This window comes from Podarcis bocagei (genome assembly GCF_964188305.1).
Source record: "Podarcis bocagei genome assembly, chromosome: 9".
Lineage (NCBI taxonomy): Eukaryota > Metazoa > Chordata > Lepidosauria > Squamata > Lacertidae > Podarcis > Podarcis bocagei.
The window spans coordinates 55,894,144-55,911,160 of NC_138134.1; the positions used below are offsets into that span (position 1 = coordinate 55,894,144).

The 17,017-nt window shown below is 42.6% G+C and overlaps 1 protein-coding gene across 1 annotated transcript in view; it reads left to right on the forward strand.

Moving 5' to 3' along the window:
* Positions 1-17,017, forward strand: part of COL25A1 (collagen type XXV alpha 1 chain) — a 320,962-nt gene that overhangs the window by 194,649 nt on the left and 109,296 nt on the right. The window contains exons 6-7 of the mRNA XM_081208237.1: positions 11,223-11,249; positions 11,409-11,435. Coding sequence (XP_081064363.1) covers positions 11,223-11,249; positions 11,409-11,435 — 54 coding nt within the window. The remainder of the gene's footprint in view (positions 1-11,222; positions 11,250-11,408; positions 11,436-17,017) is intronic.

A 17,017-nucleotide genomic window follows, 5' to 3' on the forward strand; every position in this document is an offset into this window, starting at 1 on the left:
GACATAGATTTCTAGCTGAGACCTAACTGATGTTCAGTTGTATGACACTAAAATCTCTTTTGTTAATCATATTATGTTATGGTTATTAATTACAAAATTACAAATCACACATGAACACTCCCTCCCCTCCCTCCCCCCTCTCTTTTGGGGGGCCTCGAACAAGGTTCAACTTGAGATTTGCCATTGTTATCATTCCTAGATCCTTAGATGTGTATTCACTTTCTTCTCCTTTCTAACATGTAATATTCAGTATTCCCATTTTACCAGTGCCATTTTTTCAATTTGTATCCTAACCTCGAAAGCTTTTGCAATTCCTCTTATGAACTATCTTCCAGTTCAGTATTGACACCATCAGCTCCTTCATCCAAGACATTCATTGAAATGCCATATTTCCATTAACATTGTTATGCACCCATTTTATTTTAGCTTTTTCCAGCCAATAATTCCATCTTCACCTCCATATGTAAGCCACAATATATCTCCGCTTGTCACCTCAGAACTGGTTTCTCTAGCAAAAATGGAAAGCTGGTTGCAAGTGAGCAACTTATTTATCTGTTGTTTGATCTAATGTTTATTTCTTATTATTTTCCCAACTTTACAAAGCTAAGTGTGTGTGTGTGTGTGTGTGTGTGTGTGTGTGTGTGTGTGTGTGTAAAAGTGATATAGTTTATTATATAGTTTATTGGTTGTTTTATAACAACCTTAATCTCTTCTACCTTGAAACTTTGGAGTATGTAAAGGTACATTCTTTTGAAAACAGAAATATAAGATAATTGAGTTAACATCTGATTAAAGCAGTTAAAATGTCACTGATATCCAAGCTCTTTGGGAGCAATCCTGCTAGCAAAGTGCACCCATATGGAGTTTCCCCCTAGCTGCTAGTACATCTCTTCCTTCCCCGCCAGGCTTCCTTTGAGTCAGGTTGCATCACAGCCAGCATGTTCGACCCCAAAGTCCTTCCATGGATCCCACTGGGAGCATCCTATCCTTCCTCAGGTTTCCTCCACCTTCTCTTATGGGTAGCAATTACTTGTGAGTGCCTAAGAATCATGAGCTGCTGGGTTGCCATTAGGGGATGCAGATGGAAGCTTCTCAACCAAGCTCCTAAAAGTTAGAGGTCAAATAAAAAGGCACAATAGACCTTTGACATGGAGCAGTTCCATAGCTGTTGGGAAGTAACTGGGAATGCTGTCTACCCATTTTTGTGGCGTTTTTACTTTTTGAAATATGGCAACCCTACCCAAATGTGTTGTATGTGCCTTTGTTTGGTGCACAGTTGGTAGATACAGGAAGCTTCATCTAGAAATGACACATGGATGTAGGTGTCAGGGCAGGAGTCAGGCGCAGGCCAGTAAGCAAGAAGCAGACTTCCCAGTAAGTCTTGCCCCTATCAGTTGCCAAGACTGATGGCAGGTCCCCACATTCAATCCCCTCTAAGGCTCATTCTCTGGGGGTTGTTTCCTAAGCAGTTTCAAACTGCACATGGGCATCTCTAATCTCTGTTCTGTTCTATCCATCACGCTTTGTGTCCTTAGAGACAAGGGTAGAGAGGAGCTTGTCACATTAGGAGAGGCAGACTCCCTGTATTGCCCCCTCTCCTCTGCTTCTGCCTTGGAGTCTGAATTGCTCTCTAGCACAGGTTCTTTCTGCTCACTAAACCCTGCTGCCTCTGCCTCATCTGGTACCTCCCCCTTTCTCCTTCTGATCTCTCCCACCACCAGTCTCCAGACTCTGAGCCTTCCTCCTCTGAGGTTTCCCTTGGGGATTCTCTGACTGCTGCCTCTCAGTGGCGTGGCGTGGGGGGTGCAGGGGGGGCCGGCCGCACCGGGCGCAACATCTGGGGGGGGGCGCTCGCGCTCGCACTCGCAGCTCTCTGCCCCTACCTGGCTCACTCACTCTCTCTCACTTTAATTACATCAGTATTTTCATAACAAACAATACATGTGCTTAGGGGGTAAGGGTTTCTTTAACTAATCTAGTGGAAGAGACTCGAGTGCTAAAATCCATGGGTTAGGGGGTGCAAATTACTTGCCTTGCCCCGGGTGCTGACAACCCACGCTACGCCACTGCTGCCTCTCACCACTCCTCATCACCTAGTCAATCCCTGACAGTAGAAGAAGGCAAAATATATTTTATACTCTGCTCGAACCTTGCCTCTGTGCTGTGAATTTGAAGCCGGGAAGTGTATTTAACACTGGAGGACCCTGTTTTGCATTTACACAATTGTAAACTCCCTTGTAGTTGAAACATTATTCCAGCATCTGTGTCCTGGCTCCCACCCAAACCACGCAGACGGGGGCTCCTGAAAGTAAGAAAGAGATTATTATTCAGGCAAGTGCTGGTACAGGTGCGGCAGCTGACAAAGACCTCAGGAGTCACAATTCAAGAATTCAGGAGCAGGGAGAGAAGTTCAGAACTGGCCAGAAGTGGCAAAGATGCAACAAGAAGTTTCCTGACCACCCTACTGAGAATTTAAAGATTTTCATGGCCCACTCAGTTGCTAGACACTCCTGCCTTGTGGGAATGTGGAGGTTGCATGCATGTGCTTTGTCAAGGTGGGTGGGTCTGCAAAGGTGGCATCTGGTTCTAGGCAATGATACTCCTGTTCAGCCTCAACTGCCTCTTGCTCAGCCTTGCCTCCTCATCTGTTGAAAGCCCTCCCAGCCTCCAATGAGCAACTCTGCTTTGCAGGAAGGGCAGGGGGCAGAGTCAGCACCCCTGCTCCCTCCTCCAAGGCAGCTGAAGTCAGGGAGGAGGGGAGATTCCCCCACTCCAACCCAGGTTCCTACAATACAGTCCTCCCCTCTCCTCCTTCTGAATCAGAACCTGCCAACCTAAGCCTGATTTCAAGAGCACTGAAGGGCTCATGACAGTCTAAACAGAACTGATGTCGATCATCAGATCTGAAGTCGAATCTCCTTGCGCCACTGGGATGGGAACCAGAGAATTGGTGACATGAAAGCTCAGCTTTTCAGATTTAGGCTAAAATAATTAAATATTCTTTTGTGAACTTCAGCTTACCTAAAGTGAGTAAGTGAAAGCATGTGAGGGTAAAGAAAACGTTAAGCTCTCACAAAGGATTTAATTGCTTCCACTTGCAGGAGGTGCTGTTTTCCTATGTTTAATTTTGCATTGTGTTAGGAAAGGCGCATTCTTCCCTCATCCCGGCAATCTTAAAAGCCTTAAATTCCATTTGACTTGATCAGTCGTCTTTTTAAGCCTCCTCCTCTTCTCTGCTCCTATTTTCCTTCCAGTTCTGGGCTGCTTTAATTGCTTCCATATGGTTGAGTCTTGTGATTAGCATCAAGCTTCCCGTGCCCAACAGACTCCCTCAACGCAGCTCAGTCAAACATTCATACCTATTGAATAAAATGCTCAGTAATAAAGATATCATCACAAGGATACCCTTAAAAAAAGGGAAGCAATCTTTTTCCATGGCTGTGACCTGATAAGTGGGGCTGACTGAGAAATTCGTCAGCCTCTATTTGGTTCACTCTCCCCCCTGCCCATTTCCCCCCACTTCGCTTCATGGTCCCTTTAATCTTCAGTGCAGAATGAAAGGTGTGAAGTTATAAATCCGTTTATAGCTGTTGCTCACTTTCCAAGCTTAGCAGAGTTTGACATTGTAATAAACACTGGTCTTCTGTGGAAAGGTGGGACAGAGTACTTTGATAAAAAAAATTTTTTTTACATAGTCTCAACTTCTTCTATTATAAATTCTAAGGCAGACGTTTTATTCCTTTCAGACTGGTTGTATGTGTGGGGTTCATTCTCTCTCTCTTTCTCTCTCATACAGCTTTGTGGCTGGTTGATTTATTGTTCTGCTTCCTGAATTTCAATGCAGTCATTTCTGGTGACTGCCATGAATATATATTAACAATAATACTATACCCTAGTCAATTGAACTTCCTCCTTCTATTGAATCCTATCAGCATACTTTCCAGTATCTGACAAAGGGAAATAGGTATATATGTTTAAGATTAAGTGAACAAGCGGTTTGTATAATGGCAGGGAGCAACCAAATGAGTTAACCCCTTCCACAGGGTCAAGTAACTGGGCCTGTCAAAGACTTGGTGAGGTATTAACTTGTAAACAAGCTTCTTTTATTCACACACAACCCAATATCACATTGACATTTAGCTATCAACCTAAAACAGGTGACTAAATGAAGATTGTGGTCCACACTGGGTGGTTCTTAGCTGGCCACCAACTGATTGCTGGTTGCTGAGATGTCTGAGGGAGGACCATAGCTCAGTGGCAGAACATCTGTTTTGTAGGCAGAAGGTCCCAGGTTCAGTCCCCCCAATTAAGGCTGAGAATATATCCTGCCTGAAACCCTGGAGAGCTGCTGTCTGTGTAGATAATACTGAGCTAGATAGACCAGTGGGTCTGACTCAGTATAAAGCAACTCCATTGAAGACTCTTTTGAAACTTCACAGGAGGCAGTGATGGCCACCAACTTAGATGGTTTTAAAATTTGATTTGGCAAATTGATGGAGGAGAGGTTTGCCAATGGCTCCTAGCCATGATGGGTATGTTCTACCTCCACAGTTTGGGGCAGCAATGCTTCTGAATATTAGTTGCTGGAAACCACAGGAAAGGAGGATACTCTTGTGTTTACATCCTGCTTGCTGGTCTCCCGCAGACATCTGGCTGGCCATTGTGAGAACAAGGATGCTGGGCCGGATGGGTCATTGGCATGATCCAGCAGGCTGTTCTTACGTTCTTAGAGTTACTCAAGTGGAAGTAGAGGAAGCAATACTGAGAGAAATGGAAACTTTACTGCAGAACCACCGTGAACTTTTAAGAGCATTTGCAGTTTCAATCCTTGGCATTCTGTAGCTTCTAGTCTAATGCTTTTCTTAAAACATAGCCAAATTCAATAAAGTCAAAACCACACCACTTAAGTTTCAGAGCTCTCATAACAGACAACAAAGAAAATAATATTCCAAGAAGCACAACAATGTGGTCGTTCCACTCCCAAGACTTTCTGTATCCCTTCTCATGATTCAGCACATTTCTCTGCTGATAAGTGTTTGTGGGACCACGATAAAGTTGGACCGTGAAACCAAATTGTTATGATAAGATGGCTACTTTTTTGTGAGCCAAAGTTTGATGGAATTAAAACTAATGATTCTACTAGTTTTTGTTTCTAACCAGATTAAACTGTTTTCCATATTAAAAAAAACAAGTCCACTATGATGTTATCTTCTAGTGAGATGCCCACTATGCAGGGTTCAGACTCAGTTTTTCAGCTACTTTGCTCAATATTTTTTATCACCAAAATAGGTGATAAAAAATATTTCAAACCTCTCTTGGGAGCTTGTGGACTCTCCTTCCTTGGAGGCTTTTAAACAAAAGTTGGATGGCTATCTGTCATGGATGCTTTAGCTGAGATTCCTGCATTGCAGGAGGTTGACTAGATGACCCTTGGGGTCCCTTCCAACTCTACAATTATATGATTCTATATGGAGGTGCCACAGTACTGATGTCTTCAACTCAGATTTGGTTTATGACAGGAATGGGAACCTCTCGCCTGCGGGCCAAATCTGGCTTGCCACAAATTTCAATTTGGCCATGAAGTGGTTTTCCTCACATCCACTTGCCCCACACCTAATGTCAGATGTGAGGCAGGCAGAAATGTAGCTGGAACAGCTGCATGACTCAGTTCTCCATGGGGAACTCAGTTGCACAGCTAATCCCTGCAGAAGTAAGACTAGAAGTCTCTACCACCTGATAGATGGTGACTTCAAAGCTGCTTATAAGTGGCACTTCAAAGCACTGTGCAGGGTTCCTTGCAATCTTTGTATGGTGCTTGGAAGTCCTGATGATTATCTCCTGACCCCTCTCACACATCATATTTAGCCTGCAAGGGGTAAAATAATCAAATTAAATTCCCCAACCCTAGTTTATGATACCTTTCATCCTTCAGTAATTACAATCTTGCAATCAATCAATCAATCAATCAATCAAGACCAAAGAGGTTGTTTCTCAGAAAAGATATTGCAAACATATCTGGAAGATAAATGGAGTGGATATATCAAATACATTTTTTCAGGTTTGGGGGAGGTATTTTTTCAGATAGGAAGCTGGACACTTCTTAAAAAGCAGGAAGTGGCAAAAACAGAATAGGGTTTTGCTTTTGTTTTGTATTTCTATAGAACGAGGGATGTACCAGCATTGGAACTGTACAATGGCAAACTTATCCCTCAACTTCTGCATGGGCTCCAGGTGTGGATCTCTGAGAATTTACACCCTTTGGATGTTATTCAGAATGAAGGCACACAATCATTGCTGTTACTTGTCCCATTGATTTATGTAGAGCTATGTTGACCATAACAGCAATACAAATAGTGGCATTTGACTAAAAATGATATTTAGTAAGCCTTGCTGCCCTCTTAGAGTAGCCTTTGAGGAAATGAACACTCTTGGAAGGGGTTTGTTTCATCTCTTAGTTCAGGCTTTTCTGAACGAAGTTCTGAGATAGCTTTTACCAAAAGCTTTTGAAACAGATATTGTCTGATATATCCCTTCAAATGGACAGAGCAACTGCATCAGTTTCTAAAATAGCACCATTGTATGAGAATTTCCCTTACATTCCTGTTGTACTACCTTGTTATTTTAAGAATTTGCAGAAACAGAGAGACATGATAGCTTTTACTAAAGCCCAGTTAAATCTCATGCTCTCAGCTGTCTTAAGAAAGGTTCAGAAATATCCCATATTCTGAACGTACCTGTTCTTGTGGTTTAAACTGAGTTGAAGACCTCATACATGTGATTATATATTGATTGTTGTCTGTTCTGAGAAAATATTACTTGGGACAAATTTTGGTGAGAGATGTGGAGAGATCTGGCCATGCACCTGTAATTTATTTACTGGGTGGACAGGGTAAATATGCAACAGTGAAGACTGCACATTTTCTATCTGTAGTAACTGATAGGAGGAGAAAATGCTGAGGAGAAAAAGTGAGAATGTTGTGTCTTGTCAGGGAAATTTCACACATTAAGTATTTATATGTTATATAATTTTATTAAGATTTGCATACATTCATTTCATTTTAACATTTGTTAAAGGAGGAACAACAATTTTCAAGGGGGCATGTTGTCATCTGCTAGGGAAATTTAATTTATATTACCCTATTAAATGTATGGCTGATGACTAGATTTAAGAAACCTGAATCTGATCTACTTGATTGACATAACTTGGACAGCTCTGACATCACACCATTGGAAAAAATCTAAATTTTATTCAGAGTAAGCCTATTGAAATGAATGGACCTAAGATAGTCATGTTCATTAACTTCATTGAGACTACTCTGTGTGAATCTTAGTGGAATACTACCCAATTTACGGTTATTTGTTAGCGGCTCTATAACACTTCTGAGTTGGTCTGTAATGTTGCTGGCCTAGTTTGTGATTCATTTGCAACTTTGGCTAAGCATCCTTCAGAGCCAGTTGAACGGACATAGCTGGTGGACCTTCAAGAAAGGCCTGAGAATATTGGGTAGAAGGGGGAATGTGGGGAGGGGGCATGGATGGAGGCTGCTCATGCAAATTGTACTCAGCTGTGGGTCAGCTGGAAGCTGGAGACATGTTTTGCTCTGTGCTGGATCCCAGGCTGTGACTTGGGAACTTCTCTGGAAATGTAAGGGAGAAGCAAAATATTTTAATACTTTGAGCACTTCCATCATATGCTCAGGTTGTATATAGGTAAAGGTAAAGGTAAAGGGACCCCTGACAGTTAAGTCCAGCGCTCATCTCGCTTTACTGGCCGAGGGAGCCGGCGTTTGTCCGCAGACAGCTTCTAGGTCATGTGGCCAGCGTGACTAAGCTGCTTCCGGCAAACCACAACAGCACACGGAAACACTGTTACCTTCCCACTAGAGTGGTACCTATTTATCTACTTGCACTTTGACGTGCTTTCAAACTGCTAGGTTGGCAGGAGCAGGGACCAAACAATGGGAGCTCACCCCATCATAGGGATTCAAACCATCGACCTTCTGATCGGCAAGCCAGGTGGTATATAGGTGTGACTAAAACCATATATCCTACAGACACCACAGTCCCCACTTCTAGAGTCTCTCACTGCTCAGATATTGGGTGGTACATAGCAGTATGTTAGGAATTATTTCTGGAAGTAGTAAGAATAGGACCAGTTCACATTCTAGTTGTGAACTATTTATCTCAGCAGCAGAGGATTGCATTCAATCACTCCATAGGAACATGGACAACACGCTGTGAGAATTACCTCCGGATTGTATCTTGCACATGTTAAAAGATGCTCTAATGGGGCATAGATGCATACATGGTGTTCCTGCATCACACACACAGCTGATCACCTGTTTGAGGGAGGGGGGAACTGAATCCAGGCACTTTCATTCCATTCTCTCCTCTCAACAGGTGATCAGTGCTGCCACAGATAAAATGGCCATATGTTCTATGTTCTCTTGCATTCATAAGTGTGAACACAAACCACTTTTGCACATGAGATTCTCTGGATTGCAGCCAGAATGTTTAAGGTAGAGGATGCGGGTTTTATATTTAAGGTACTCCTTTGAGTAAAATAAAAGCATAGCTCATGGAAATAACACAGTGTAAACAATATTGTATACCCTGTTACTGAACAAGATGGAAGGGCAAAGTATTTTAACATGCATGAATGTTAACAGAAATAAAGTTACCTTAGCTATTGTTGAAAAATATTTGCCTCAAGTCCTTTTGCTGGCTCTTTAAAAACCTGTTTTGTGTTTGCACAATATTAATGGATTATCTGAAACATCTCTTACCTATAAAACAGAGAAATCATAATTTGCTATTGCATAGCTACCTGTAGGGTGACAAATTTCTGAGTAAATCCTGTTCAGGGAATCTATCGATTATGAATAGTAGACGGGCATCTTAATCTAGCAACCTAATAAAAAAAGTGGTGGGCTATTTATACTGTGAACATGTTTTTTGATTTTTATATCAAACATTCAAAAAAGAAAGAAAGAAGTAGTATCAGATCTTGATCCCTACTGCCCTTAGCACATAGTGCTGAGGTTTACATGGCCATCTTGTATTGGACTGACTCCCACTCCACAAAGTCCACTGTGTTCACATGAACAGGGCCTATGGATAGGGCCTGAACTGTTCCAGCTGAGGTTGATGTGAGTTGTAGTCTAAAACATCTGGAGGGAACTAGGTTGGCAAAGGCTGTGTAATGTAAAATCAATATGGAAATGCCAGAGTTGAGAACTGAAGATCTGGACTTTGGTTTCTGTTTACTGGAAAAGTGCAACAATATAAACTCTGAAAAATTGATCCAAGAAGTATCAAACAACAACATTACCATTTTGCTTGTCAAGTACAGTTAAAATGATGATATGCTCTAAAGGGGAATGGCATCCAAGATTCTCGGGATGAAAGAGAATATCTTTGCTCACTGTGTTGCACCATGCCATCTCATTTAATAAGACTTCTTTGTACGCAAAAGGAGTATTTCAGAATGAAAAGTTCCTTTGCCACACTGAAGGCAAAGTGTCAGCTTTTATGGCAAATTCATAAAAACCGAATCTCCATTAGGTATGTTGGCCAAGGCAGTTTATGGTCCAAGTGCACACATGCTACTGAGCACGGAGATTAGGGAAGATGAATAGTCACAATGAAGTTAATAAAATCACTCAGAAGGTGTACATTGCTATTCTGCTATTCTGTTCTACTGTATTATTATTCCTTTTCATCTCTTTGTTCGGTGTCTGTAAAATGTTAGGAGCAATTCAAGGATGGCTTACTTGTCTGAAAGATACTTCAGCAGTAAAATAATCACTGAATTGGCCTTTAAAATGGCTAAGGATATGCACCTTAAGATACGTGAAGGTTTGGCTCTAGGAGTCCGTGTGCAAAGGCAAAATCGTGCAAAGTCAAGAACCCCCAGAACTAGTCCCTCCGCAAGGCAGAGGGCTGCTTACTGGGCGCTCCTGTGACATTCCCAGAGCAAAGTAAGCAAGGAGCACCTGCTGAGGGAATGGGCGGGAAATAAAGAAATAAATAGAGAACAGGGAATGGTGGGTCTCTCCCCCCCCCCCCGTTATTTACTTATTTATTTCCCACCCATGTAAGGTTGCGATTGCATGTGCAAAGTTGAAGCCCAATGCACTATCTGACATTGGGTTTAATTATGATGCAACTATGATGCATCTAGTTCCTCCTCTTTCATCTTGCTTGTGGCATATCTACCACCCTGAGGAATCACATTTGTAGTGGGGGGGGGGGGCAGATTCAATTTTTGGAAGGCCCTGCCTTCACACTGTCCTGTTTTGTATGATAAGCCTGTTAGTTTATGCATGCAATTTTCTGGGTTAATCTGGCATGTTTTTGCAAACAGTGGTTGAGGTACTAAGTCTGTGCCTGGGCTCTAGCCTTCACAACAAGATAATTTTCAATCTGCAGGGCTCAGGGCCGGTCCTGCCATTATATAGAGGGAAGCAGCAGGTGCTGGGGGCACAGAGCGGTAGTGACATGCTGGAGTACAGAGCTGTGTGTGCCATGCAAACTATCTGTGCCTGCTTACCTCATGTGTAGCAGAGGATGTTGTCCCATCACCAGTGTTGAATCAAAATTCAACATATACTGTATACCTAATCAATCATAGCACCCTGCAGGTGAGGGCCTCCTGCAAATACCATCCTATCAGGAGGTCCATGCAGTATAGTAATCAGGCCTTGGTGTTCGGCGTCCCCCCCCATTAAATAGTAGATGGGGGCCACCTGTGTTGTCTGTTTGTGCTTATTGAAGACCTTCCTCTTCCAACAAGGCTTTCAAGTAGAGTTCTTTCCAAGTCTGCATCTGTATTGGAATTGCTTTTAAGATGTTTCAAAGATGTTATTATATGTTTTAATTGCTTCCTCACACATGTGTTTGCTACCCTAGGCTCCTTTGGGAGGAAGGATGGGATATATTATTATTATTATTATTATTATTATTATTATTATTATTATTATTATCAAACTACAAATCTAGTTGGCTTCTGTACAAGTAATTTTGCAGGGCTCCATCTTGTCCTTCACCTCAGGTAGCAAATACCTTGTTATATGGAAGAACATTCAGTCAACTGTCCTCCCCACTGCTCGTCCCTCACTCCTGCAGTCTAAAGGCACCCGATTCATGTGAGAACCAGACATTTTTGGCTCACCGTGACCACCTATCATTTGTTAATGAATATATTTTCCTGTTTCTTTCAGGGCCCACCTGGTCCAAAAGGCGAGAAGGTGAGTCTCAGCATGCTGTTGCCACTAACACAATAAGTGGAAGCCCTCCTGGTGTTAACTGGTGGCTATTGAAGCAGTATGATGTGAGATTATTTAAGAGAGCTGGGCTAGCACACAGATGCTGTGTTAAAACTATCATCTCATCTTTCCACTTTGCAGGGAGATCAAGGTGATCAGGGCCCTCGGGTAAGCATATTAACAAAAATGTTACACTTCCCCTTCCCTGACTAGGCAATTAGTCCTTAGTGCAAAACTAAACTGAACAGAGTGTCAAAGCTCATTTCGCTTTTCAGCTGCTTTTACCCCTGCATGTTGTAGATCTCCAGGAAGGCAATAGCCAAGAATGATTTCACGAACTATATAAGAAACATTTGACTAGAATTAGTTCATGCTGCACATTACTACTCACTAAAATTGGGAATTTCTGCTGTTAGGTGGCAATATATTTCAGAGTGGTTGTGATATGCTTAAAAAAGAAGAAGTTTCACTAAACAAACCTTCCAGCTTCCACCTGTTTGTGTCAGATCTGCATGAGCTTCTAATAAAGCAACAGCAGGTGGATTTTAACAAATTAGAATTCTATGAGCAGGAAGCATGCATGTCCTTAGTACTTGCCCTTTTGAAATAGCAATTTGTTCCACACATCTAGAACATAATATATCAGGAACACTGTATTCAAAGGATTGGGTTTGTTTGTTTTAGAGCTGAAACAGAGAAACAAAGAAGAAAATTCTGTCATGTTGAGAGTGCCAGTTGTTTCTCTTTACATCTGTGCACCGTAGTAAAAATAGAATAAACACCAGCTGGTACTGGGAAACAATTGTCAAAACAGCAAGAAGCTAGCTTTCCCAACAGCCATTACAGTGCTGGCTCCAAAGATTTTTGAGGGAGGGGGACTTGGGCACTAGAAGTTGCTCCAAGTTTATCTGGCTTCTTAGCACTGTAAGCAATGGCCATTCAGTTGTCCTCTCCCTCTTGACTCAGTTTTCACCATTGCCCAGAAGGAGAGGGCACATGGAAGCCATTGTTCACTCTCCATGCTTTTGCTGCTGCTGACACACTTTCAGAGGCAGGTAAAGAGGCAGCAAGAGCAAGAAGGAAGAGGAATAGCAGGACCAGTCCTCTGTTGTAAGTGATAGAGCCTCTACTGGGGACTGGGCCTTAGCAGGACCCAACAATGGAGGATTTCTTTTTTTAGGTAAAGGGACCCCTGACCATTAGGTCCAGTCTGGGGTTGCGGCGCTCACCTCGCTTTATTGGCTGAGGGAGCTGGCGTACAGCTTCCAGGTCATGTGGCCAGCATGACTAAGCTGCTTCTGGCGAACCACAGCAGCACATGGAAACGCCGTCTACCTTCCCGCTGGAGTGGTACCTATTTATCTACTTGTACTTTGACGTGCTTTCGAACTGCTAGGTTGGCAGGATTTATTTTTTTAGTGCTCCCTAAAAACCAGTGCCTCCTGCAAAGAACTAGGATAGACTCCTCTTTCCTGCTGTGCTAGTCTTTATTTATTTGGGGGGGGGGGCGGTTAACAAGATCAGACCAGGACCCAGAATCCTGGCAAAGCCCACTGTTACTGGGGTGCCTGTACAAGGTAGTTGGACCTGGGAAGCTGCTATTTTTAATTTCTCCCAAGGATCCGGAGCAAGGCTACACTCAGCACTCCAGGGCATTGTGAATAATGTAAAATGGTGAGTTCCCTCCCACCTGTGTCAGGGAAGTCTGCAACCAGGGAAACCCACTACTGCAGGAGAGGTGCCCACCAAACAGCACTTGGGCAAGTGCTCTTTCATCCTGGCAAACAGCCCTGGTGGGAAACCAGTCATCTGAAGTGATGCAGTCCATTCACCACTCTTGGGTGATAGGTTTGTACCACTTCCTTGCTATCTCATTTCTCTGCATGTGAAGAGACACTGGCCTTGGGAATACACTAAGTATTGCTATTTTCTCAGGTCTGTATTTATTTTCAATCATTATTAGCTAACGTTTTAATGCTGCACTTCAGTTGCACGCTAAAGAAAGTCAGAAAATGACTAAGGCGTGGCTATTCCATGTGGTGGTGATTTCTAAGCCTTGGCCTTGTTCCACATGATGTAGGTTGCCAGAAGCTTCTCTGCCATTCTGGTAATTATGATGGGATGCTTGGATCCTTTGGATAGATACCCTGGTCATTTTCCCCCCTGCCTTCGTCCTCCTTTCCTGACAGGTGCATGAGAAGTGAGCCAGATTCTTGCTGTGCTCGAAGCTAGAAAACTCTGGTGAGGGAAACTACTGTTTGGAAACCTTTATGGCTCTTCAAAATAGTATTATGGCTGTTTTGTACTTTTACAAAGGCACACACAGTATTACTAAGAGAAAACAAATTCATGTTAACTTTGAACCAAGTTATGAAACATAAGAGAAAAGAAGAGACAGACAGCAGGTTGTGATTATGCTCGGAAGCCCAATTGTTTTATACCATTCAAAACTATTACTAAGGCATTCCTCTCCTTTTCAGAGACTTGCTATTGCTGCTGCCTGTCACTAAGGTTCAATCCCCACAGTGTATGAAAATATAGCTAAAGCCTCTTTTTGATGCGTGAATAACTTTAATTAGCTCTCAAATTCCAGTAATGGGTCTGCTCTCAGTCATTATTATTTTTTAAAATCATTCTATTCAAATGTGTATGGTGTGGAGCGAAAGCACATGAAAATATATTTGGCACCACATTCAAAAGAAGTGAACATTTATACTAGACTAGAATTTTTTTTAAAGTCTTTTAAAATATCTGATTTGATAGACTTTACAGCAGGTTTTCAAAACCAAAATACCTCCACATAAAAACACAGGAAGCTCTTTTATCCTCTGTCAAGCCGTTGGCCCATCTAGGTCTATGCTGTCTATGCTGACTATCAGTGGCAGTCCAGCCCTATCTAGAGATGCTGTGGATGATGATGACTGAAATTTCTGTACCATCCTTCACCTGAGGATCACAGGGTGATTTACAGTATAAAAACACAAAATACATAACATAGTAGCAAACAAAACAATAATACCCACACACAGCTCAAAAGGCTATAGATTGTTTAATTGGCCAAAGGCCTGGGAGAAGAATAATGTTTTTGCCTGGTGCCTAAAGATATGTAATGAAGGTACCAAGTGGGCCTCTCCAGGGAGAGCATTCCACAAGTGAGGAGCCACTGCAGAAAAGGCTTGTGTCGTCATCCTCCGGACCTCTTGTGGAGGGGGCACACGAAGAAGGGCCTCAGGTGTTGATCACAGGGTCCAGGTTGGTACATATGGGGAAAGGTATTGTGGTCCTAAGACATTTAAAGCTTAATAGGTCAAAACCAGCACTTTGAATTGGGCCAGGATACTGATTGGCAGCCAGTGCAGTTGAGCCAGAATTGACATTATATGCTCATAGCGTACATTCCTTCTTATTACAAACATTCCGATTTTACAGACCAGGGGTGCAGCATTTACCCAAATTTGAAAGAGCCATTAGAGAATTATTGGCATCTTTGTAATACTTCCTTTGTTTACAAATATACAGGCTGAACCTAGGTGAAGGCGCAACTTAAACACTCCACAGATCGGCAGAGGCAGCTTCAACCAGTTCAGATTTCTGTGGAGACAGACAATACTCAAAACTAAGTTTTCTGTCCCTGTTCACAATTTGGCTCAAACTTCAGTCGTGTTCTTTTATTTTCTTAACATGTAATGCTAAAGCCCAAACCATGAGGAAAGAGTGAGAATTGAGGTTGATGCCCTCCTACCTAGGGTTGCCATACATCCAGAATTTCCCGGATATATCCAGTATTCAGCCCTCGTAAACTGTGTCTTGGCAGAAATTGCTGACATGTCTGGGGAAATCCGGATGTATGGCAGCCCATGTTGGTAGTGTAGATTTTGGCAGATTTCATAAAATATAGCTCAAAAACTCAACTTTTGTTTCCGGATTTTCACTTTTTGAAATATGGCAACCCTACTCCTACATTGCTGCTTTTCTACCTGGGGCTAATCCATGGTTTGTCTTAGCATTAGGTCTGAACATATGGTTTATCAGGGGACAACAATAGCAGCAGAACAACTGGGTAGGAGCAACTGGGTAGGGAGCCCACATGCTTGCATATTCACAAGATGTTATAGTTTGCCATGATGCGTGAATCAGAACACTGTAGGACACTTAAGTTTTTCTAATATGTATTTAACATAAAGAACAATCACCATCTTGATTTTTAAATCATTAGAGAACAGACTGGGGAAATAAGCGGAGGAGATAGCAAATTAATCTAGTCCTCAACCAAGAATAAAGAGGCAAAAACTTTTGGTAGAACAACAGGCGGCAAAGGCATAGCCCTATTTGTTATCTGTGAAATGTTGGCTGGTATATCCAACAACAGTACTAAAGATTTTACTGATCTAACAGCTCAGACCTTAATATCTTACTTGGAAGTGTGCCCATTGATTTTGTCTGGCTGGACTCCAAATGTCTAGCAGCCCAACACTCATGGGACAGCTTCCTTCTTCAGCTTGTAGTAGAACTTTGCACGAGGAAAATAAAACCTTATACAGGGATTTTGTTCCAAATGTGAAGATCAAAAGTAGCACATTTTCTTTCAATGTATTCATTTCTTACTCTAGGATTTGTACGTCCTTGCCTGAAACTGCAAGGAGTAATTTCCTTTCCACTTGCAGCCCTTTGGATCCTGGCCAACATGTTTTAGGCTGAACATTATTATGTCTTTGGAATTTCATAACGGCCATATATAGTCATGATGAAGCATTTATGAACTCAGGATTTCTGGATAGGGTCCTACACATTTGATGTTATATGGCAGGCAAGGAATGTGGTTTTGAAAATAGTTTACAGAGCCAGAACAGTTTTCAGGGATTTTCTTTTTAACAGTTTGATCTTTTTAGTTCCATATTCACGACTTCAGCATTTTTACTCTGTTTTTCAAACTTTTATTATGAATACAAAATGCTGTAGTGAGCTTGACTGTCCTTATCACTGTAAATGAGTGGCCAAGGACTCTAAAACAGTAGTAAAACCATTGGTCCATCCAGGGACGAATGAAGGCATCGTGACACCCAGGGCGGCAAACCGCTATGTACTGTGCATGTGTGGTGTCACTGCATACAGCGCATGCGCCATACATAGCGACACTGCTCCAGCGCCATACAGACAGTGCTGGGATTCTCTGCTCGTGGCTGCAGCCACGAATGGAGGATCCTCCGTTCGTGGCTGTAGTGGCAACAGAGGGATCTCACCGCCATCCATACGGCGCTTGAGCAGCGCCAGCGGCAAACCGCTATGTACAGCACATGTGTGGCTGCAGCTGAGAACTGAGGATCCTCCACATGCAGCTGTGGCAGCGCAATGGCTGCTCACGCCACCGTGAGCCCCTGCGGGGTGCCTTCTTGTCACCCCCCCAGACATGGCACCCAGGGTGCACCGCCCCCCCCCCGTTGCAACACCACTGGGTCCATCTAGCTCAGTAACGTTGACACTGATTAGCAGTTTCAGACAGGAGACTTTTCCAGCCAGCTTGGAGGTGCTAGAAACAGACCGTCAAGTGGCAAAATGGGACACACCACCCTTGAAAACACTAAAGCAGTGGTTCTCAAACTTTTTTCTCTGGGCCACTTTCAGAACAAATTTTTTATTGGTAAGGAATGCATTGTAACAACTCCTAGCAGTGCTTGATTTATAACGTAGAACACAACTGCTTTATAATATGATCATGGGGCATCCATAAAATATAAAATAATGCAGGTACA